General features: G+C 41.2%; 1 protein-coding gene across 10 annotated transcripts in view; it reads left to right on the forward strand.

The window, feature by feature from the left end:
* The window catches only part of CHRDL1 (chordin like 1), a 135,588-nt gene that overhangs the window by 36,901 nt on the left and 74,732 nt on the right, over positions 1–23,955 (forward strand). For all 10 annotated transcript variants that reach the window (XM_025277292.3, XM_006071605.4, XM_044937462.2 and 7 more), the window contains exons 3-4: positions 2,506–2,618; positions 5,172–5,265. In XM_025277292.3, coding sequence (XP_025133077.1) covers positions 2,506–2,618; positions 5,172–5,265 — 207 coding nt within the window. The remainder of the gene's footprint in view (positions 1–2,505; positions 2,619–5,171; positions 5,266–23,955) is intronic.

The raw sequence follows: 23,955 nt of genomic DNA on the forward strand, positions 1-23,955 counted from the left end.
CAATGGAGAAAAGACAATCTCTTTAACAAGTGGTGCTGGGAAATCTGGTCAACCACTTGTAAAAGAATGAAACTAGAACACTTGCTAACACCATACACAAAAATAAACTCAAAATGGATTAAAAATCTAAACATAAACCAGAAACTATACACCTCCTAGAGGAGAATATAGGCAAAACACTCTCCGACATAAATCACAGCAGGATCCTCTATGATCCATCTCCCAGAATATTGGAAATAAAAACAAAAATAAACAAATGGGACCTAATTAACCTTAAAAGCTTCTGCACAACAAAGGAAACTATAAGCAAGGTGAAAAGACAGCCTTCAGAATGGGAGAAAATAATAGCAAATGAAGCAACTGACAAACAACTAATCTCAAAAATATACAAGCAACTCCTTCAGCTCAATTCCAGAAAAATAAATGACCCAATCAAAAAATGGGCCAAAGAACTAAACAGACATTTCTCCAAAGAAGACATACAGATGGCTAACAAACACATGAAAAGATGCTCAACATCACTCATTATCAGATAAATGCAAATCAAAACCACAATGCGGTACCATTTCACACCAGTCAGAATGGCTGCGATCCAAAAGTCTGCAAGCAATAAATGCTGGAGAGGGTTCAGAGAAAAGGGACCCCACTTACACTGTTGGTGGGAATGCAAACTAGTACAGCCACTATGGAGAACAGTGTGGAGATTCCTTAAAAAACTGGAAATAGAACTGCCATACGACTCAGCAATCCCACTGCTGGGCATACACACCGAGGAAACCAGAATTGAAAGAGACACGTGTACCCTAATGCTCATCACAGCACTGTTTACAATAGTCAGGACATGGAAGTGACCTAGATATCCATCAGCAGATGAATGGATAAGAAAGCAGTGGTACATATACACAGTGGAATATTACTCAGCCATTAAAAAGAACACATTTGAATCAGTTCTAATGAGGTGGATGAAATTGGAGCCTATTATACAGGGTGAAGTAAGCCAGAAAGAAAAACACCAATACAGTATACTAACGCATATATATGGAATTTAGAAAGATGGTAACAATAACCCTGTATGCAAGACAGCAAAAGAAACACAGATGTATAGAACAGTCTTCTGGACTCTGTGGGAGAGGGCGAGGGTGGGATGATTTGGGAGAATGGCATTGAAACATGTATATTATCATATATGAAACGAATCGCCAGTCCAGGTTTGATGCATGATACAGGATGATCAGGGCTGGTACACTGGGATTTCCCAGAGGGATCATATTGGGAGGGAGGTGGGAGGGGGTTTCAGGATGGGGAACACATGTACACACGTGGTAGATTTATGTCAATGTGTGGCAAAACCAATACAATATTGTAAAGTAGTTAGCCTCCAATTAAAATAAATAAATTTATATTAAAAAAAGAAAGAAAATATTCTAGATATTAATACTGTATTTATATTAATACTTTATTTGTTGGAAATATCTTTTCCCTGTTTCTTGCTTATCTGTCTTTTCATTTCAATTTTGATCATCAGTGCCAACCTTTTTTTTTTTTTAATTTTATTTTATTTTTAAACTTTACATAATTTTATTAGTTTTGCCAAATATCAAAATGAATCCGCCACAGGTATACATGTGTTCCCCATCCTGAACCCTCCTCCCTCCTCCCTCCCCATACCATCCCTCTGGGTCATCCCAGTGCACCAGCCCCAAGCATCCAGTATCGTGCATCGAACCTGGACTGGCAACTCGTTTCATACATGATATTTTACATGTTTCAATGCCATTCTCCCAAATCTTCCCACCCTCTCCCTCTCCCACAGAGTCCATAAGACTGTTCTATACATCAGTGTCTCTTTTGATGTCTCGTACACATTACTCAGCCATTAAAAAGAATACATTTGAATCAGTTCTAATGAGGTGGATGAAACTGGAGCCTATTATACAGAGTGAAGTAAGCCAGAAAGAAAAACACCAATACAGTATACTAAGGCATATATATGGAATTTAGAAAGATGGTAACAATCAGTGCCAACCTTACTGGGTCATTGTAAAGTCAAATACTGCTACTGCTACTGCTAAGTCACTTCAGTCATGTCTGACTCTGTGTGACCCCATAGATGGCAGCCCACCAGGTTCCCCCATCCCTGGGATTCTTCAGGCAAGAACACTGGAGTGGGTTGCCATTTCCTTCTCCAATGCATGAAACTGAAAAGTGAAAGTGAAGTCGCTCAGTCGTGTCTGACTCTTAGCGACCCCATGGACTGCAGCCTACCAGGCTCCTCCATCCATGGGATTTTCCAGGCAAGAGTACTGGAGTGGGGTGCCACTGCCTTCTCTGAAAATAAAATAAGGAAAGCATATAAAATACTGAGGCCGTTGTAGGGATTCTGTAAATATCATCTATGCCTCTTTCCTTGATGTACACTAAAATGGATGGAACCTGTGATTGCTCTCGATTTTGTGATTGGGCCATGTTTTCTAACCAGCATATTCTCCATCTCCTTCCTCACAGATTCAGAGACATATTGTGTGTTTCAAGACAAGAAGTACAGAGTCGGTGAGAGATGGCATCCTTACCTGGAACCTTATGGGTTGGTTTACTGCGTCAACTGTATCTGCTCTGAGGTACAGTTCCCAATGGCATGTGATTTCCACTTTGCTCTTCGGCAGGCAGACATGCTCTCAAGTGCCTAGATGGCCTGGGAGCATGGGTGATTAAAAACCTAAAAGAAATTAGGAGGCAGACTGCAAGGAAAAATACACATCTCCTGTCTTTTTCTTCTATTGCTTTTTGGCTTGATTTTCATGGGATCTCACTGAGTATTTTCTCTAGATACTTAAGCGGTCTCTTAGCCGAATGATGTAGGACATGGAAAAAGTAGAGTGCAGGAAAAGGCTCAATATAATGCCTGGATCATAAGACAACATTGTTTTTTAATATCATTTTCAAGACTGGTCGTTAGCTAGGAGATTAGGACAGATTATAAACTGGTTCACTGAAAGAGTGTATTTTATGTGGTTTCAGTGAATGACTATAATTACTAATAGGATTGAGGTGTTGAAACCTTGGCCTGTACCTGGTGAGGATTAGAGTCCTCTTGGCTTGGCCTTGGCTCCTGTCCAGTCACTCAAAGAGGCATTTGGATAGCTCTGCAGTAGACAAAGCAGGTAGTCCCATGGCCGTGACCCAGGACCACAGCTATGGTCCATCTTTCTGAACAAGCCTCTTCTGTCATACACTAAGCCAGGGTTTCTCAGCCTCTACACTCTTGATATTTGGGGACAGATAATTTATTGTTGTGCGGAGCTGTCCTGTGTATTGTGAGATATTTAACAGCACCCCTGGCCTCTATCCACTAGAAGCCAGTAGCATCCACCCCAGTTGTGGCAACCAAAAATATCTCAGGACATGCCCAAGGTTACTTGGAGAACAAAGTGGTTCCTGGTGGAGAACCAATGCACTAGGCCAATTGGGAAAAGAGACCTTATACTCGGCCTTGAGAATTGAGAATTCTGAACATGTAGAATTTTCAAGACCTGCCTCTCACTTGAGTCCTCATGGAACAACTGAAACCCCTCACTAGTGCCCAGGAGTCCTAACTTGCAAGCCTGATTCTTTTGCCATTTGAACAGAAAATTTGGCTTTCAGAATTTTGAGCATGTGGAAACCTAACCTTTAGGCAACATCAGGTAGTCTTAAGAAACTGCAGGGCTCTAGAATCAAGACAGACCAAGTTTCCAACCCTGGCTCTGCGACTTCTGAGCTGTGTTATGTTAAGCAAGTTATTTAACCTCTCAGATTCCTTCAGCTTCTTCTTTAAAATGGTATAGTGGTATTACCTATTTCATAGGATTATGACAAGGGTTAAATTTACTAATCTGTCTCAGTCAGTGCATATAAACAATGCTTGGTCATAGTCAATATTTGAGAAATGCTAACTGCTGTAATATTACCATCATTATGGTTATTATTTTTATTAATGTATTAGCTCTAGAACAGAAACCAATGTAAAGCGTTAAGAAGGAATCAGTTTGACCTCAGCCAGGTGAAGTAGTTTCTGATGGGCTCTGGTGATCTTACTTCAAGATGATACCACCTGGCTCTGAGGAGTGTGCCATATAAGGAGGCTCCGTGGTGTTTCCAAATGTAGTCCTCCAAAAATGTATTCTAGGAAGTATGCAAGAAAAGAAAAAAAGTTGTGCTAAGGTTATTTGAATTTGAATAAAAAAAGCCTGCATCTTTAAATGGCTAGGGCAGTTATTAAACAGAGTATCTAGAGACTGAGTAAATGCCTGGTATGGTGTGATTAAGTCAGATTCTTGACCCAATGCATTGGAAATGGACAGCTAAACCTTGGGGACTGAGGCTTTGCTCTCTTCAGGGCAGTGAAAATGTTAATATAATCCCAATGCCAATGGCTCAAGTGCTAGGCATCTTCTCCCTCCATCGTCTTCATCACCTTCTTCCCTCACCAGAGCCTGACAGATATAACCCTTGCTTCAAATGAGTTATGGATGGAAAATGTTAATGCAAAATTGGTTTCCAAGGTCTTCCTTTGTTCTAGCCATGGCTGAAAGCTGTCAGAGCTAGGGATCTTGTCAGTGTAAATCAGACAAGGACCCAGTTGCCCCCTCCTCTAGTCATACTAGCTAATCAGCTCAATTCCAAACTCGAGCTTGGTCTCAGAAAAATTTTGACTTGCAAAAGAAGTGAGCAGAAGAAGCACTCAGCTTACTGGATCAAGGCAGAGTTATATGGACTCCAGAATCCATGTGCTAGGGCTCTCTCCTTGCCTATGGGTGGGTAACAGCTCAAGGGACCCATCACTCATTATCCCTTCCTTCCATGGCATTGGGCAGGTGATTATGAAATCTGACTAGGCTCTGGGAAGAGACATGCAGAGCTAGGGAATGGTAGAAACATCACAGAGCCAAGTCAGAAGAAGCTTCCCGGGAATTGCGAGAGGCTTTGTAAACTGGGGTAGTAGTGGTCCTTAGAAAAATACTCCAATAAACTTATCAGAAAAAAGAAAGAAAATGCTGATTTCATTCAGTTTCTCGGCAATGCGTTATTCACTGTCTGAGTGAGTCCCTGAACGACTGTTTCCCAAATTGGCATGATCCCAGTGACCTCTGAAAGACATTTATTTTGTTGTCATTTTGGCCTCTCTCTTTCAGAATGGGAATGTGCTTTGCAGCAGAGTCAGATGTCCAAGCCTTCATTGCCTGTCTCCTGTGCACGTTCCTCATCTTTGCTGCCCTCGCTGCCCAGGTAAACCAGTTCGCCTCTTGCTTTCCCAGCTGTGGTTTTCCTTCCTCTTTCTTCCACCCAACCCATCCCTTCTCCCTAATTCCCCAGAAGCAGAAACTTCCAGACAGGAATAACAATAGGACACTTTGAGGCATCTTGCACCAGCCCCTAAATACTGTTTATATCCCAATTGGGGCACATTCTAGGCTCTAATAAGTTACTTGGTACACAGTAACAGGTTTTAACTGGGCTTTTAATCATTTGAAGGTGCCTATCAATTGAGGAAAAGGAATTTTGGCCCAGAGATTTTTCTGTGATCAACAGCCTCTTCCTGCCATGGGCAGCAGACACCAGGAGAGTTGTAGCATGGAGGCATGTGTCCTATGCAATTAGAGCTGGAATTGCATTTGAGCATATCTTCTAATTGATGATGGGCTGTTCATAAATCAAAGGAGCTGAACCAGTGAGGTTTATGTCAGTATAAAGCTGCTTGCTGGCTGAATGGTCACCTCCTCCAGACTGTACAGTTATGTATACATTGTTCAGAGTAGCGCTAAGGGGACGGCAGGCAGATACTTTTTCACAAGGCTATTAGGATATCTACCTTCCTGGTTGGCAGCTAGGGTGTTTGTCTGAGGCAGGGGCTCCCTCAGTGATACTTTGTTCATATCTGACTGACGCCAGGCTCCCACACCAGAGGAGTGCAAGCATGGAATGATTCAGAAAATGCCTGTGGGCCCGCCAGCAATCCTAAGAAAAGCTAAGTGATCATCTTAGCACCTGGGCGGTAGAAGATTTGTAGTCCTATAAGTTGACTGTTTCCCTCAAGGACAGAGTTGGGGTCTATGGGTGGACTTTGAGGGGTTAGTAAATCTTTTAAAATTGTTGGCAGTTTTTGATGTAACAATGTATATGTGTAAATTCCTTTAGAGAAGATACATAGCTTTATTGGTATTCCTAAAGGGGTGTACATAACCATAAAAACATGAAAAACCATTAATCTCCGTCATACATGGTGTTTTTTTTCAAGTAGTGAGGAACTTCCAGAACTTACAAAAGAGAAACGAAAAGTGTCAGGGCAGAAATGGTAGGACTGAGGCCAGGAATGAGGTTCAGTGACAACTCAGTTAACTGAAATGTTACAGGAACAGAGATTTTGTTGAATGGAGACCCTTTTTGTCCAATGGAGACCCAAACCCTTTTTGTCACCACTTTTATTTATTTATTTTTTAAATTTTATTTTATTTTTAAACTTTACATAATTGTATTAGTTTTGCCAAATATCAAAATGAATCCGCCACAGGTATACATGTGTTCCCCATCCTGAACCCTCCTCCCTCCCCATACCATCCCTCTGGGTCGTCCCAGTGCACCAGCCCCAAGCATCCAGTATCATGCATCGAACCTGGACTGGCAACTCGTTTCATACATGATATTTTACATGTTTCAATGCCATTCTCCCAAATCTTCCCACCCTCTCCCTCTCCCACAGAGTCCATAAGACTGTTCTATAAATCAGTGTCTCTTTTGCTGTCTCATACACAGGGTTATTGTTACCATCTTTCTAAATTCCATATATATGCGTTAGTATACTGTATTGGTGTTTTTCTTTCTGGCCTACTTCACTCTGTATAATAGGCTCCAGTTTCATCCACCTCATTAGAACTGATTCAAATGTATTCTTTTTAATGGCTGAGTAATACTCCACTGTGTATATGTACCACTGCTTTCTTATCCATTCATCTGCTGATGGACATCTAGGTTGCTTCCATGTCCTGGCTATTATAAACAGTGCTGCGATGAACATTGGGGTACACGTGTCTCTTTCCCTTCTGGTTTTCTCAGTGTGTATGCCCAGCAGTGGGATTGCTGGATCATAAGGCAGTTCTATTTCCAGTTTTTTAAGGAATCTCCACACTATTCTCCATAGTGGCTGTACTAGTTTGCATTCCCACCAACAGTGTAAGAGGGTTCCCTTTTCTCCACACCCTCTCCAGCATTTATTGCTTGTAGACTTTTGGATCACAGCCATTCTGACTGGTGTGAAATGGTACCTCATAGTGGTTTTGATTTGCATTTCTCTGATAATGAGTGATGTTGAGCCTCTTTTCATGTGTTTGTTAGCCATCTGTATATCTTCTTTGGAGAAATGTCTATTTAGTTCTTTGGCCCATTTTTTGATTGGGTCATTTATTTTTCTGGAGTTGAGCTGTAGGAGTTGCTTGTATATTCTCGAGATTAGTTGTTTGTCAGTTGCTTCATTTGCTATTATTTTCTCCCATTCTGAAGGCTGTCTTTTCACCTTGCTAATAGTTTCCTTTGATGTGCAGAAGCTTTTAAGGTTAATTAGGTCCCATTTGTTTATTTTTGCTTTTATTTCCAATATTCTGGGAGGTGGGTCATAGAGGATCCTGCTGTGATGTATGTCAGAGAGTGTTTTGCCTATGTTCTCCTCTAGGAGTTTTATAGTTTCTGGTCTTACGTTTAGATCTTTAATCCATTTTGAGTTTATTTTTGTGTATGGTGTTAGCAAGTGTTCTAGTTTCATTCTTTTACAAGTGGTTGACCAGATTTCCCAGCACCACTTGTTAAAGAGATTGTCTTTAATCCATTATATATTCTTGCCTCCTTTGTCAAAGATAAGGTGTCCATATGTGCATGGATTTATCTCTGGGCTTTCTATTTTGTTCCATTGATCTATATTTCTGTCTTTGTGCCAGTACCATACTGTCTTGATAACTGTGGCTTTGTAGGAGAGCCTGAAGTCAGGTAGGTTGATTCCTCCAGTTCCATTCTTCTTTCTCAAGATCGCTTTGGCTATTCGAGGTTTTTTGTATTTCCATACAAATTGTTGTCACCACTTTTATAACTTATGCCTTCTTACCTTGATAAATGGGCTTCCACAGTGGCTCAGTGGTAAAGAATCCACCTGCAGTGCAGGAACCACAAGAGATGTGGGTTCAATCCCTGGGTCGGGAAGATCCCCTGGAGGAGGGCATGGAAACCCACTCCAGTGTTCTTGCCTGGAGAATCCCATGGACAGAGGAACCTAGCAGGCTACAGCCCATGGGGTCTCAAAAAACTGGACATGACTGAAGCAACTTAGCATGCATGCACCTTGATAAATACACTCTGATGAGCATCTGGGATTCTTTCTAGATGTCAGAAGATCATGCCGTGTCACAGGTTTATTATTCTTAGTATTGGTTACAGTAGTATATGCTTTAATATATAAGAGACTGACTTGGCATGTGATCAATCTTAAAGTTATTCTTGAAATAAATCCCTAGGAGAGGTTTACTATTTTTGCATGTGTTTATTTTCTTCTTGGGCTTCCCTTTTGGCTCTGTGGTAAAGAATCTGCCTGCAATGCTGGAGACCTGAGTTCGATCCCTGAGTCGGGAAGATCCCCTGGAGAAGGAAATGGCAACCCACACCAGTATTCTTGCCTGGGAAATCCCACGGACAAAGGAACCTGGCGGGCTACAGTCCATGGGGTTGTAAAAAGAGTTGGGCATGACTTACAACTGAACTACAACAACAACATTTGCTTCTTCTGTTTAAACTGTATTACAAGGGTGTAGCACGGGAGGATTCTTTTTTTTTTTTTCATCTGCCAGGTTGCCTGTCAAATAGCCTTATAAAATCTTATCCCAGACGTATCTAAAAGTGGTCTAATGTCATAGGAATTGATCTAAATGGCTGTGAAGAAATTATTCTTCCCTAGGAAGGAAATTGGGGCAGGGCCCAGACACAGAGCATAGAGTGGAAGTTCACAGAGTGGAAGATGGCTGTCAACTACCCCAACTGCATAAACGGAAGCAAGTCCTAAGAAAAAGGGAAAGTACAAGTTAGCAGTTCTTTTAAGAGAAAAAGAAAGTATTAAAAGAATTAAGATCATAAGTCCCAGAAATGAGAAAATGGAGAGAAATAAACATCATCATCTTTAAGACTTAAAGATAGAAACAGCTATTCATTTTCTTTGCCTTCTTGTTCTTATAGGTCATTTCCTTGTGAGTTCATTTTTCTTTCTAACTGTAACCTTTAACAGTTCTTTCTGTAGGTAGTGGTCCTAAAGTTCCCTAATTCTTATATGCAAAACTGTCTTTATTTTGCCCTCATTCTTAAGTGATAATTTGGCTGGGTATAAAATTATAGATTCATGTTTATTTTCCCTCAGCCCTTTGAAGATATTAATAAATAGTTTCATGACTTCCTTCCTTTGTTTTGATTATAATTCTTTTATACATAATCTGTCTTCTAGCTTTTAAGATTTTCTCTTTTTCCTTTGATGCAAACAAGGAGGTGTTTTGATGTATGATTTATTTTTATTTAGCCTGCTTAGCACATGACTTTTTCCAGCCAATGGACTCATATTTTTCTTCAATTTCAAGTCATTATTTTTGTGAAAAGTATATTTTCTTCTATTTTTTATCATTCTTAGCCTTGTCTTTGGTGTATGTCATTGCATTTCATTTAATTTAAGCTCTGTGTCTCTTTAATGTCTCCTTTATTTTTCCCCCTAATGATATATTGGTATACTCCCTGTAATGATACATAACTTCAACTTGGCCTTCCAATTCATGAATTGTTTCTCCAGCTTTGTCATGCCTACTATTTAGGCTGTCTGTTGGGTCTAGTTTTATTTTTAAAAACTGTATTTCCACCCATTTTTTAATTATATGTAAAAAATATCTACATATTGCCATTTTGTAAACCCCTGTTACTGTTTCTTGAGGTCTTGTTCTCTTATTTATTGCTTTAAGGTATTTAAATATTTATTTAAAGTCTATTTCTGATTGTTTAAATATGCATATTTTCAGGTGTGAATTCTCACTTTTGTTAGATTTCTTGATAGCTTTCCTTAGTTCCAAAGTTCCCCTTGTTTTCTAAAATTTTTGTCTAAAAGCTCATCATCCATGGGTTTTCTCTTGCATAAGTCCTTCCTTTTCAGGCCTTGTAGCTTACTTAGCATTAAACCAGGTCGTATGTTGGTGTCCCACCTTGGACTCCATCATGTCTGGATAGTCTGCTTCTACCTCTGTTTTCTTGTGCAGGGCTACTCCTTGGATTGGGACCTCAGCTGCAGCTGCCTTTCTTGGGCAGTCAGTCCATGCGAGAGAATGAACTTGGGTGGGCAAACTATGTCAGCCCCTGTTTACATGTGAAGAGTGTGACTATAAGTTCTCAGACTTACACAGAAAGCCATTTGTAGGCCATAGTTCTTGCTCAGCTGCCTGGATATAGCTATCTATATCTGGCCCAAACTGCCAGTGGAGCATATCGTGTTGGCCCTCATTTATTGCTGTACTTTCCTTTTGCCTGTGTTTTATTTAATAGAGTTTCCTTTTGTTTCTAAGGATGATTTTGCAGTTTTAAAGTTTTATTTATTTATTTTTACTTTTATATTTCATCTCTTACTCTTCTTTGTTTGGAAAATAGCACAGCATTTTCTCATGTGCTCTCTCTGCCATATTGACCTGGAATGCAAATCAGGAATTCTTTCTTTCTGTTGAAGATAAAACAAGAATAAACAGGTTTAAACTATAGCAGAGAAGAATGGAGTTTGATAAAAGAAAGAACTTTGGGACACAGTGATTGTTAAATCCTAGAATAAATGACTAAGGAGAATTTTAGTCTCTTTACTGCATGTTTCTGGAAATAAAAAGATATCCATCCATCTGAGATAGAGTTGGCATGGTTTTGCTTTGAGACAGGGCAGTGGATGTGATGACTTCTCTGTATTCCTTCCACCCCAATTATTATTAGGCATGAGGAAACTCATGCCTTCAGGGCCACAGGAATGTTTGGTCAAAGGAAGGGGCTCTAGTTTTGTGTCTTAACCCAATGGAAAGCACTGTGATGAAAACATCTTCACTGAAAAATAGAATATTTAAAGCCAAGGTAATGAGCAAGTTCTATATCAAAAAGGGAAATCAAATAAGGGAGCCATACATCCAAGGTTTTATATGCAATCTTACAGCCATATCAACTTCAGGGAGTGTTTACTTGGTAGTGATGGACTTGGTGGGAAGGTCCTACCTGCCATGCCTAGAGCCCATCTTCCACTGTAGCAGACAGAGGAGACTTCAACCCCTGTCTGTTTCTGTGTATCCCATGGCTCTTGCTTTCTAAACTTCTTACCCCTTGAAATTTCCAAGGTTCTCACCTGAATTTGAGCTTGTCTCATGTAGCTCCTGCTGAACCATGGAAATCAGAGTATGCAGACTGCTTTTCCAGAATTACCATAGAGAAATCTAAATCAATTCTCATGAAGAGCAAGTGAAAACTTTTTCTCCAGCACGTCCCTTGGTCTCCATGGTACAGGTTAAGTCTTGATCACGTACGACAGGGCTCTACTGGGGCCAAAGTGGGTGGTAGTACAGGAAGGGTAGAGCATTCTTAATAAGAAAGTCAAGACTGTACTGGAGTCAGAAAGGTCATTAAATTCATCCCAGTCTCTAAACAGGAGTCAATCTATTATTCCTAATGAGAGATTTGTTGGAATGGAATTTCATATCTTCTCTTTTGGAGGGAGTTGAATGGTAAAGGGGAAAGGGGGAGAGAAAGAATATGACTTGTTTTCTTCTGTTCTTCATGTATAATTTTATCACCAAGAGATGACTTTTGTAGTGATTAGGAGCCTAAATCATGAAATTATGTAACAGTTTTCTTAATTAGTCATTCCATTAAGAATTTGTTATTCAGAATGGATAAATTTTGGTTCCATTAGAAATAGTCCAACATTCCTGGGTCATTAAAGAGCTGTTATAAATTTGCCAAAATATCTGACTTGATCTGTTATCAGAGACTTAATCTAGTGTTTCCTTTAGGCTAGATGTGAAGAGGTTTAGTTCTATGATATGGTTTTAGTAGAGAGAGTGACAGTGTGGTTTTGCCAAGAGAGGCACTCCTCACCCCAGTCTTTTACATTCCAGTTAGGTTAAGGAAACACCCTTTCCACGAATGCCCTGTGCTCCCATAAGGAGATGCTAGAAGTCCTATGCCATTTCTCTCTCAACAGGAGAGCTAGCTAGCAAATATAGGCATTTCTGCTATAATGCAATATGTGCTTTTCTGAAAATCCTCCCATTCTGCAGAACTGTACACTGAAAAATAACAGGGCTTGAGGAAAAAACAAAATTGGAGCAGACGACTCTGAACTTGTGCAACCTTGTAACTAGAGTACTAATAAAACAACTATACTAATAAAATACTAGTGTGGTTTAAAAGGCATCTTAGATTTCTAATAAAAAATATTACAGTAAGTAGAGACTTCATCCTTTAAAATGGTGACTTTAGCTTGAAGGAAGGAGGTATAAGAAAGGGTTGAGGCCATTGAGTTATAGAGACAAGAGAAAAATGCCCAAGATCAGAATCATGTGATAAGCATTTGGAAGACCAAGCATATGGCCAAACCAAGCCAAGAGGAAGAATGTGTGGTGAATAGCAATAGGATAGAGTACTGTGTCCTTTCATGGTTTGCAGAATTTCAGTTGTGTTAGTGTATACTTGGCATCTAGTTACTGTCTCTTGATGGTGCAAAATACGAATTTGCTAAGAAAAATCATGTCTGAACCAATGCAATTTCTATTTTACATCAATATCATTTTCTTATCTACCACTTACATATGAACATGTTTGGATTACACAAGTCTATACCCTAGCAGAAACAGACTATGTAAGATAGGAGGTGGCTATGTGGCATTTGGCCTTGGACAGTTTAGAGTGAGGGTTGAAAATCACTCAGCCACTCTGAATCTTTTCTTTTGGTCTGTAATCACTGCCCTGTCTGCACTGTGTATTCCTATACGTTTGTATAAAAAGAGGGGTCTAATTGTAGGACTATGTCAGTTTCCATGTCTGTGACTTCCAGTGTTTCAGGAATCAAGTAGACAAGTCTTTTTAGCTCCCTCCATTTGTTGTTGTTTTTTTTTTAAGGGCAAAAGTTCAAGGGGGAGATGTATCTGTTTTTTTGTTGTTGTGGTAAAGTACACGTAACATAAAATTTATGACTTTGCAGTGTATAATTCGTGGCATTAAGAACATTCACAATGTTGTGCAACATCACCACTAACCTAGTTCCTGAAATTTTTTACCACCTCAAAAAAGGAAACTCTGTGCCCATTAAATAGTCACTCCCCATTACCCTCCTGCCTTAGCCCCTGGCAACCACTGATTTGCTTTCTGTTTCCATGGATTTTATTATTTTGGACATTTCATATAAATGAAACCATAAAATATGTGACCTTTTGCATCTGGCTTCTTTCACTTAGCATAATGTTTTAAGAATTATCCATGTTGTAGCATTTATCAGTAATTTATTCCTTTTAGTGATTGAATAATATTTCATTGTATGGATATACCACATTTTGCTTATACATTCATCAGTTGATGGACATTTGAGTTGTTTTTACCTTCTGGCTATTGTTAATAGTGCTGTGAACATTCAGGTGTAAGTTTTTGTGTGGCATATGTTTTCTATTATTTTGAGTATATACCTAGAAGTGGAATTTCTGAGTCACAGGGTAACTCTGTGTTTAACTTATTGAGGAATCGCTTCCAAAATTTAAAGCTATCTCATTTTTTTATGATTCATCTCTGCTGCCACTTCATGTTTGCTGCTGATTGCTGCTGTTGCCATCATCCATGTTTGATCGCCATTGTGCTCTTCTTGCTCCTTTTGCTCTTTTCTGAATTCTGTATTCACTTGCCTCCTGGGTTTGATTGAAAAAGATCAACTCCTTTTACATAGTAACAGCTAATTAGCATATTATTTTCCTTCAGTAAGGGAACTACAAAAGTCATAGTATACAAGATGATCAATCAAGGGTCATTTCTTTTCATACAAAAGATTTGTTTTTTATGGCTTTGAGGGATCTTCATTCCCTGGCCAGGGATTGAACTCAGGCCCTTGGCAGTGAAAGCACCAAGTCCTAACCACTGGACTGCCAGAGAATTCTCAAAAGATTGGCATATTTTTAACAAAACTCTTTCTGAGTCCAGAGCTACCCAAAAGCTTGAGGATTCTGGAATGTTGGTCTCTGGGATAGCGAGGTTATACTTTATTGTTGTTATTATTATCATCATTGTTAGCATTCTTATACTGATTGTTGAGAAGTGGCCACAGAGATATTCGCTATTAATCAGTAGGCCCTCCATGTCTATACTGACTGCCCTGTTACCTCTTAGACCTCTTTCACTGTCTTCCATGCTTTATTTCCATTATTTTCCTCATACACTTGTTCCTTGAACACTGCAGAGTATAAAGGGTTAAAACTTCTCCGGGAAAGTGGCACTTAGCTTGCCTTGTGCCAGGTGAGGTGATATTTGTATCTGGTAAACCCTGGGGATTTTAGTTGCTTTTTTAAAAAGAATACGATTTCCTATTTGTATTTGAGGAGCCCTTATGCCCCTGGAGAAGGAAATGGCAACCCACTCCAGTACTCTTGCCTGGAAAATCCCATGGACAGAGGAACCTGGTAGGCTACAGTCCATAGGGTCACAAAGAGTCAGACACGACTGAGCAACTTCACAAAATATGCCATATAAGAACAAGACATTTAGGACAGGTATGGCTTTCTGTCATGGTAGACCACAGCTCTTCTATTTCTTTCTATGGATGTTAATCAAAATTGGCCCCACGCAGAGGTGAAGAAGGTGGCGCATTATTGAGGAATACTGAAAAGCCCCATTTGTCTGAAATAAAATCTTCCATGTGCTTGTTATATTTTTAAAAACCTCTACCATTACAATCACTCTTCTGGGTTAGGACACTGTTTCCCAAAGTTTGCTTCAGGGAACATAATTTTATGGGATAATGATAGGGTTAACTAGAGAAAACATTTATATGGTCATATAGACTCGAGAGTTTCTGGATTAGAGAAAGATAAATAGGTTTCTTTTTTTAAAGATAGGTTTCTTTTAATACCGGACTTCTCAGAGCCTTAAATATATTAATATGCATTATGACTCTATAAGTGAGAGTATGGGATGCAGTACTTTCCAAACTTATTCAGCCATAGAACTTATTTTTGGCTGTGTGTGCCACATGGCTTGTGGGATCTTAGTTCCCCAACCAGGGATTGAACTCCACAGTAAAACTATGGAGTCCTAACCAGTGGACCTCCACAGAATTCCTGGGACCTTTTTTTTGTAGAGCATTTTGAAAGATTAGTGTTCTTTAGTATATGTTTTAGGAAGTCTTTGGATTGTGCCATTCCATTTCTAGAAGCTATTTGTAGCAACAAGCTATTGAGAATTCCATGGACAGAGGAGCCTGGTGGGTTATGGTCCATGGGGTCACAAAGGAATTGGACACGACTGAGCAACTAACACTTATTGGTAAATATAGTATCTTAGTGTGGAGAAGTTCATTTGAGTAGCAAGCTGTTTTAGAACAGGACCTCAAATTCATGTTACCCAAACTTTAGCGTGCTTAAAGGGATTTGATAAAATGCAGGCTGCCCTACACTAAAATTTCTGATTTGTTTGGACTGCTGAGGGTATTCTGCATTTTAAACAAGTACCTCAAGTAATTCTGTTGTACTTGAATGGTGGATGACATAGGGTAATAGGGCCCAGGGGAAAGCTTGATAAAGGAGGTCAGGAGCACAGCCTTCAGAGAGCAGTCCTGGGCAAGATCTTGGAGTAGAGGCCCCTGCACATCTGCAGAAGGCCGTGGGCAACTTGACAACATTGTTTCTCTGGTAGTGGGCAGCACAAGCACACCAGAAACATACTTTGCCTATGTGACACTCCTCTCGGATCAACCCTGCAGTGACATGTACTCACTGTTCCCTCTGGCTGGCCTCCCTACTCTCCCAGAGTTCCCACCCAACACTTTTCTCTTTTGCCATCGTCCACATTCAGAGCCCCTGGCTCTCAGGTCCAGAAAGAAGGACCCTCCGTGGGGAGCTCACCCCTTTACCCCACCCACTGTCCATGACTTGTTGGCGAGAAATGAATGGCATTTCTCGGAATTAGCCCAGGAATTTCTGCTGATAAACAAATGAAACTCTCAAAGGGAAAAGCAATCAACATAGTTTGAAATAAAATCAGTGTTTTCAGCTTAGTCTGTTTTCAACTTAGTTTGAAATAAGAGTCACATCTAGAGTATTTTAAGGAAAGGATTAGTAAAAAGTCCTTTAGGGAGATTTCTTCCTGGTTGCAGGGCTGATCCAGAGATTAGGGCCTGCTTTCTGAGTAAGCAGAACAGGAGATGATTACCTGCATTTGCTATGACCTGTCCAGCCAGCAATGTGTCAGACTCCTCCTCTTCCACCCTCCTTCCCTGCTAAGTTACCTGGTACCTGAAATGCTGTTATTCTTAAAGCTTCATCTGTTTATTTCAGACTTTGATTCCTGATAAATTCATCTCTCTTTGGAGGTGATAACTCTCATTAATCATTTTTTTTAACTTTTTATTTTTATATTGGGGTATAGCCGATTAACAATATTGTAATAGTTTCAGGTGAACAGTGAAAGGACTCAGCCATACATATACACGTATCCATTCTTCCCCAAACTCCCCTCCCATCCAGGTTGCCACATAACATTGAGCAGAGATCCCTGTGCTATACAGTAGGTCCTTGTTGGTTATCCATTTTAAATATAGCAGTGTGTACATGTCCATCCCAAACTCCCGAACTATCTTTTCCCTTTGGCAACCGTAAGTTCATTCCCTAAGTCTGTGAGTCTTATTAATCATTTTTCATTTGACCAGCACACAAGATTTAGAAAACAAAATCTGATGGTAGTGAGTGGTGGTGGTGAGTTGGGGGAGATCCTGAGGCCACTAACCACAGGGGCAAGAGCTGGGCAGGTGTGGCGGGGGGTGGGGTAGGGTGGGGGAGATATGAAGGAATAAGCCAAGGAAATCAGGCTTTCAGTTCAGTTCAGTCGCTCAGTCGTGTTGGACTCTTTGCGACCCCATGGACTGCAGCACGCCAGGCCTCACTGTCCATGACCAACTCCCGGAGTTTACTCAAACTCATGTCCATTGAGTCAGTGATGCCATCCAACCATCTTATCCTCTGTCGTCCCCTTCTCCTCCCACCTTCAATCTTTCCCAGCATCAGGGTCTTTTCAAATGAGTTAGTTCTTCCCATCAGGCTTTACCTTTTGTATAGTCCTGCTGAGAACAAGCCTCTCTGTATTGTTAGGGGTAAGTTCTTTATTCATAGCAGAAGGCACAGTGATTTCTAGAATGAGTTGCCAGCTCTCAAGTTTTTCACTTTGGTGGTGTTAACTTAAAACCAATATGTTACAGAAGTAACCGAATATCCTTGCTATCTGTCGCCTAGAGCCAAAGGGTTTCACTTCAGGGTTTTGGATGCAAAATGACTATAACCCAAAATTTTACCAGATTATTTTGCAGCCACTAAGATAAATAGCAGTCTTTATTAGAGTGATTTTCCTCTTGATTTTTGTATCTAGATTTTTACACTGTCAGCTATTCCCTCAAAGTGATTTTAGAAACTGGCGGACTGAGGGTATCAATTATTGAAACCTGTTCCAAAATGCACCTCCTCACAGGACTCCATTTTTTTGGCCATAAATGTAGTCTATTTTAGAAATATCTTGATGTGTTGTCTCTTGTCTTCGCCACATACACGCTAAGACCCAGAGAGTGGGAAGTGATCCAGCAATAGGTGTGTGGCTGCTGAAACAGGGTTATATTTTTTTAGGGCTGCACTCCCTGAATTGGAGAGAGGCTATGAAGTATATATACTGTATCTTTAAATAAAATGGATAAATCAAAGTTGTCTGCAGGAGGGGGATGAAGAAGGTTGTTTGGATATTTTTTTTAATTGAGTAGAAAGGGAAAGACATCAAACTTGGGAGTAGAGATTATTTTTAAAACAGAGAGATAAGGTAAGTGTCCGTGCAAGTTTAGTTTTTATCTCCTTTAGCAAATTCATGCAGCTTTGATGTCTTCACATTTATGAGATCATGCCCTCAGGGATCTAAGGTCAAATCAAAGACCACACTCACCACCCTACCTTTTATAAGCTGTATTCCTTCATTATTTTAATAGGCGAAAAATGAGGGATTAGGGTTAGGGAGCAGAAGGAGCAGGGAAATGTGGCTTGCTTTCTTCCTCACTTTGTTTCTCTATTTCCCTGGCTCCCTCTTCCTTCCCTCTTTTTAAAAATCTTTTTATTTGTGAAAATTTTTATGGAATAAAGTATACATATATTGTAACAAAATTTCCAATTTTAATCATTTTCAAATGTACAGTATTCTATTCCTATAAACCACTCCCCATTTCCCCTCCCCCGGCTCCTGGCCACCACCATTCCACTCTCTGTCTCTGTGATTTGACTCCTCTAGGCACCTCATAGAAGTGGAATCATGCAGTATATTTCTGTGTATCATGTGTATGTGTGTATTTCTGTGTATCATGCAACATATTTCTTTTGTGCCTAGCTCATTTCACTTAACAGAATGTCTTCCAAGTTCATGCATGTTGTGCCATGTCTCTTTTTTAAATGGAAATGACAATGGAAAAGAAATGTGAGAAGGGGCTGGTGAAGAATCTAGCAAATGTTGGTTTTCTGAGCATATTTTTCATAGGATGAGGGAGACCACATCATCTTTGACAGTGACAGACATGACAAGCAATAAGTCCCAGTGATAACTGTTGTGAAATGCTGGGTTTTGAAAGACAGACATATTCCTTATTAATGTTTCCCAGGGAATTTCAGAGAGCATCATGTAGTAGGAGCTGATTTCCAGCAGGTTTTGTTATCTTTTGGAGAAGTCCTTAGGGGTAGAACTGTTTCCCTGTATCCCTTTACCTGGCCTCCTCTCAGATTGCTTTTTGAGGGCAATCATGTCTGGAGCTATTTGGTATGGTTTTATTAGAAAGTTTACTAAGGGGTTAACTAGAGTATCAAACCTATGAGGCAATGTTGAAGGGAAAGTGAAATTACTGAGCCTGGTGAAAGAAAGATCAAAGGGACTTCAACAAACTTCAGAAAGATAAATGTATTTTAGAGCATGCTGATCAGCTTTCTCCTTCCATCTCCAAAGGGTAACAGTGGGCAAAAGTGAGCCTCAGCAAAAAAAGTTAGGTACAAGGAAGTACTTCCAGGTGCAAATAAGGTGAGCAGAAGTCTTTTTAATATTTATTTTTAATTGAAGGATAATTGCTTTACAATTTTGTGTTGCTTTTTGCCATACATCAACATGAATCAGCCATAGGTATACACATGTTGCCTCCCTCCTGAACCTCCCTCCCACCTTTCAAGGTTGTCACAGAGGACTAGGTTGAGGGGAGCAGAAGTTTTTTGAAAGTCAATATATTATACCTCAAGCCTACTGCTGAGTAAGAGGAAGATGGACCTATGTGCACAAATAAACATAATGCAATTCAATTAACATGAGGGTTGAAATAGACAAAACTATATTGTAGAGGGAGGTGCATAAAAGTAATACAACTATAATGAAAACTGAGGCAACAATTGTCCCAAAAGTCAGGATGGTGGTTACGTCCAGTGGGGAAGGATGGAGCCTTCTGGGGTGTTGGCATTGCTGTCTTTCTTGACCTGTGCGGTAGTTACAGGGATGTTTGCTTTCTAATCATCAGTTCAACTGTACATTTATGTTTTAGGTGTGTCAGTTGTATTTCCCAGCATAGCATATATTTAAATGACACTACATTTTCATTTGTTTTGGGTAGTTATGATTGGAGGCAAAAGGTGACCAGAAGACCTTTAAGTGATTTTCCAGGCAAGAGTACTGGAGTGGGGTGCCATTGCCTTCTCCGTTAAGTGTTACAATCAAGCATAAGATTGTGTATATGCATACGGCTGTTTTGAGACTACTATTTTTGTTTGATGGGGTGCTCAGTTGCTTCAGTCATGTCCTACTCTTTTGAGATGCTGCTAACTGTAGCCCACCAGGCTCCTCTGTCCCTGGGATTTTCCTGGCAGGAATACTAGAGTGGGTTGCCATGCCCTCCTTCAGGGGATCTTCCCAACCCAGGGACTGAACTCACGTCTCCTTCATTGCAGGCAAACTGCTTTGCTGCTGAGCCACCATGGACAGAGGAGCGTGGCGGGCTGCAAACCATGGGGTCACAAAGAGTTGGATTATTTTTGTTTACTTGTTGATATTATTTTGGGCTTCCAAGGTGGCACTAGGGGTAAAGAATCTGCCTGCCAGTGCAGGAGATGTAAGAGATGTGGGTTCAATCCTTAGGTCAGGAATATCCTGTGGAGAAGGAAATGGCAACCCACTCCAGTATTCTTGCCTGGAAAATCCCATGGACAGAGGAGCCTTATGGGGTTGCACAAGAGTACACGACTGAAGCAACTTAGCATGCATGCATGCATGATATTATTTTAGCCTTCTGGGTGTTTGGTTTCATCTGGTCTGGGTTTTGTTTGTTTTTACACAAGGCAGAGCAATACCAAGGGCTTCCCTTGTGGCTCAGCTGGTAAAGAATCCGCTTGCAATGAGGGAGATGTGGGTTCGATCTCTGGGTTGGGAAGATCCTCTGGAGAAGGGAAAGGCTACCCACTCCAGTACTCTGACCTGGAGAATTCCATGGACTGTATAGTCCATGGAGTCACAAAAAGTCAGACATGACTAAGCGACTTTCACTTTCAGAGCAGTACCAAAGCCTGGAGAAGGGTATGCTCTCTGTTCTCCAGGTATGCCCTTGGAACTAGTAAGAAGGCATTTGGGAGCATTTGTGGAGCTTTGATTTCCAGGCTGCAGAGTGTGTTGGCATCTGAATGAAGCCATCTGGCTTCAGGTCTGTATTGCTGACTGGCCCATTTGGCATCCAGAATCAGGACCACATTTGAGATGGAGAGAGAGCTCCAGTCCTGTGGGTATGCATTCCCTCCTCCCAGGTGAGGGTGTGTTGTACTGTCAAGACAGGGTGGTGATGAGGAAGGCACAGAGCCAGAAAAGACATGGGATCTAACCCTGCTGTTTCCCCAGTTTCCCATGGGACTTTCACAGAACCGGCTAGCATCTTTGTGCCTTTTATCTCAACTTGTAAAACGAGTGTGATGATTTCTACCTTCTCTGAAGGTTGGCATTAACTGTGAAGACCAAGTTGATGTGGGAAATTGCTTTGAAAAGTCTAAAGAAATTGCTTTGAAAAGTCTAAAGATTATATATATATATATATATATATATATATATATATATATACAAGGCAGTGTATAGCAGGGGAGAGAAAGAACATAAATCCCCAGTCCCCAGATTGTATCACCAAGAGAAAATGAGGGTAAAGCCTGAAACTCAGTACTTGTCCCCATAGAACCCAGTGACAGCAAGCTGGGTGCTCAGGCATAGACCATATGTCTCCAGCCTCAAGGAAAAGAGGGGTCTAAAATAAACAGGTGACAAGTTCAGTGCGTGTCAGGCAGAAGGATAAAATAAATGGTACCACCTGTGTCTTTCTTTTCTATTTTCTTTCTGATTAGATTTTCAGAGGTGCCCTGAGTGAGGGCAATGCCCAGTGATGCTGATGTTTTCAAAGCAGAGCGATCTCTTGGCAGAAACATGGGGGTGATGCTGCGAATGCACTCAGAGACAAGGTCATAACCTCTGGACTGCCTTGAAAGCTTCATAGGGATTTTTGGAGGCGAGGCCTTACCCCTCCCACTGCCCCCAGTCATAAAAATGTTGAGTGGGATTCTTTGTATTGTTGTGTGCTAGTTAGCCTGCCATGATTCCTGTTAGCAGGCCAGGACTGCTTCATGCCTGACTTTCTTACTAACATTCTGATTGGAACCTGTCATCCAGTACCTCGTGCAGGAAAAAAGCCTGACCCTCCTGCAGGGGGCCTCTCAGACCACTGGGATCAGGGGAAGAAATGATGGCTATAGTGCTGTTTCCCAACCAGAGAAGATCACCACCATCTCCTCCCCACCATTTCTCCTAGGGCTTTGGAAATGTTGGGGAAATGTTTTGGTCATTGCACTGATTGGGGAATGTCCTTGGCACTTAGTGGGTGGGAACCAGTAATGCTCAATGTTTCACATTGGGTAGGAACACAATGCTTCCTTGGTGGCTTCCCAGGTGGCTCAGTAGTAAAGACTCTGCCTGCTAATGCAGGAGACGTAGGTTTGATCCCTGGGTCAGGAAAATCCCCTGGAGAAGAAAATGGCAACCCACTCCAGTATTCCTGCCTGGGAAATCCCATGGACAGGGGAGCCTGGCAGGCTACAATCCATGGGGTCACAAAAGAGTTGGACATGACTTAGCACCTAAACAAAAACAAAGAAACACAATGCAGTGAAGATGTGTCCTACTCCAGATTCCAGTGGTGACCCTTTGAGAAACATTGCACAGCCTCACCCAGAGAAACCCAGGAAAGGGAGTCTCCCAACCAGAGTTGATGGTGCATGTCCACTCATTCATTCATTCATGTACTCATTCATTCATTTCACAAGTGTTCACTGAGTACAAGCTTGCAGCCAGGTCCCATGTATCGTCCTGAGGTTTCAGAGTCTCTGCCTCAGAGAGCTTACAGTCTAGCAGGACAGGCATAGTGAGATCATGACATCATAATGTGATGAGTACCCTGGTAGAGGTATGGACAGAGGCCCAGCAGGCAGAGATGGGAGAGAGAGAGAGACACTCTACAGAAGCTAGGCGCCTCAGAGAGGAGTCCACATCTGACATCAGGGTGGGTTCTCAGAGACAAATGGGACTTTGCCAGTTGGAGAAGGGCAAAGGGGAGGGTACACCCAGGGCCATGAGGGGCTGGTGTGACTGGAGTGAATGTGGACCATGCAGGAGAGAAGAGGTTGAAAAGGTCAGGTTGATGAAGGCCTAATCTCAAAGGATCTCATATGCCCGAGAGTTTGACATTACTCTACATCCAGCCCACTGCAAACATGGGGAGATAATGCTTGTGTTCACCCCTAGACATCTTTGTGCACCCCCTTTCCTCTCTCTCAGATCCCACAGCCTCCCCTCTTTCCCAGCCTCTCAGCTCTCCCATTGTCACTATCACCTGATGGGAAGGAGACTGAGCCCTTCCAGGGGGCTTCTCTCTTTATCAACAGATAAGGTGAACACTTAACAACCAATGGCATTCTAGATATCAGTGGAGAGTCTTTGGGGGGGGAGACTTTGAAGAACTCAATGCTAAAGAGACAGCATGGAGGCTTTGTTCAGTGGACATGCACTTGGACACAGTGTGGGAGGAAGAGGATGGAACTAATCGAGAGTGGCATGGGAACATATACATTACCATATGTAAAATAAATAGCCAGTGGGAATTTGCTGTATGATGCAGGGAGCTCAACCTGTGTTGAGACAGTGCTCTGTGACAACCTAGAGGGGTGGGATGTAGGGGAGAGGGGAGGGAGGTTCAACAGGGAGGAGACATATGGATACCTGTGGCTGATTCATGTTGATATATGGCAGAAACCAGCACAATGTTGTAAAGCAAATAGATTGCAATGCCAGTGTGAGTGTGTTTGAAGTGCCTGTCTGAGTAGGTGAGATTATGTCTGTCTATGAGCAGGTAGGTGAGGCAATAATAATAGTTCCTGCCTCAAGGACTGCTGTGAGAATGAAATGAATTAGTACAGGTAAGGTGCTTACCACAGAACCCAACCTCTAGTAAGCCCTCTGTAAATGCAAGCTCTCATCATTATTTTGGGCTTCCCTGGTGGCTGAGATGGCAAAGAATCAACCTGCAATGCAGGAGACCCAGGTTCGGCCCCTGGATCA

This window comes from Bubalus bubalis, chromosome X, assembly GCF_019923935.1.
Source record: "Bubalus bubalis isolate 160015118507 breed Murrah chromosome X, NDDB_SH_1, whole genome shotgun sequence".
NCBI classification, from domain to species: Eukaryota; Metazoa; Chordata; class Mammalia; order Artiodactyla; family Bovidae; genus Bubalus; species Bubalus bubalis.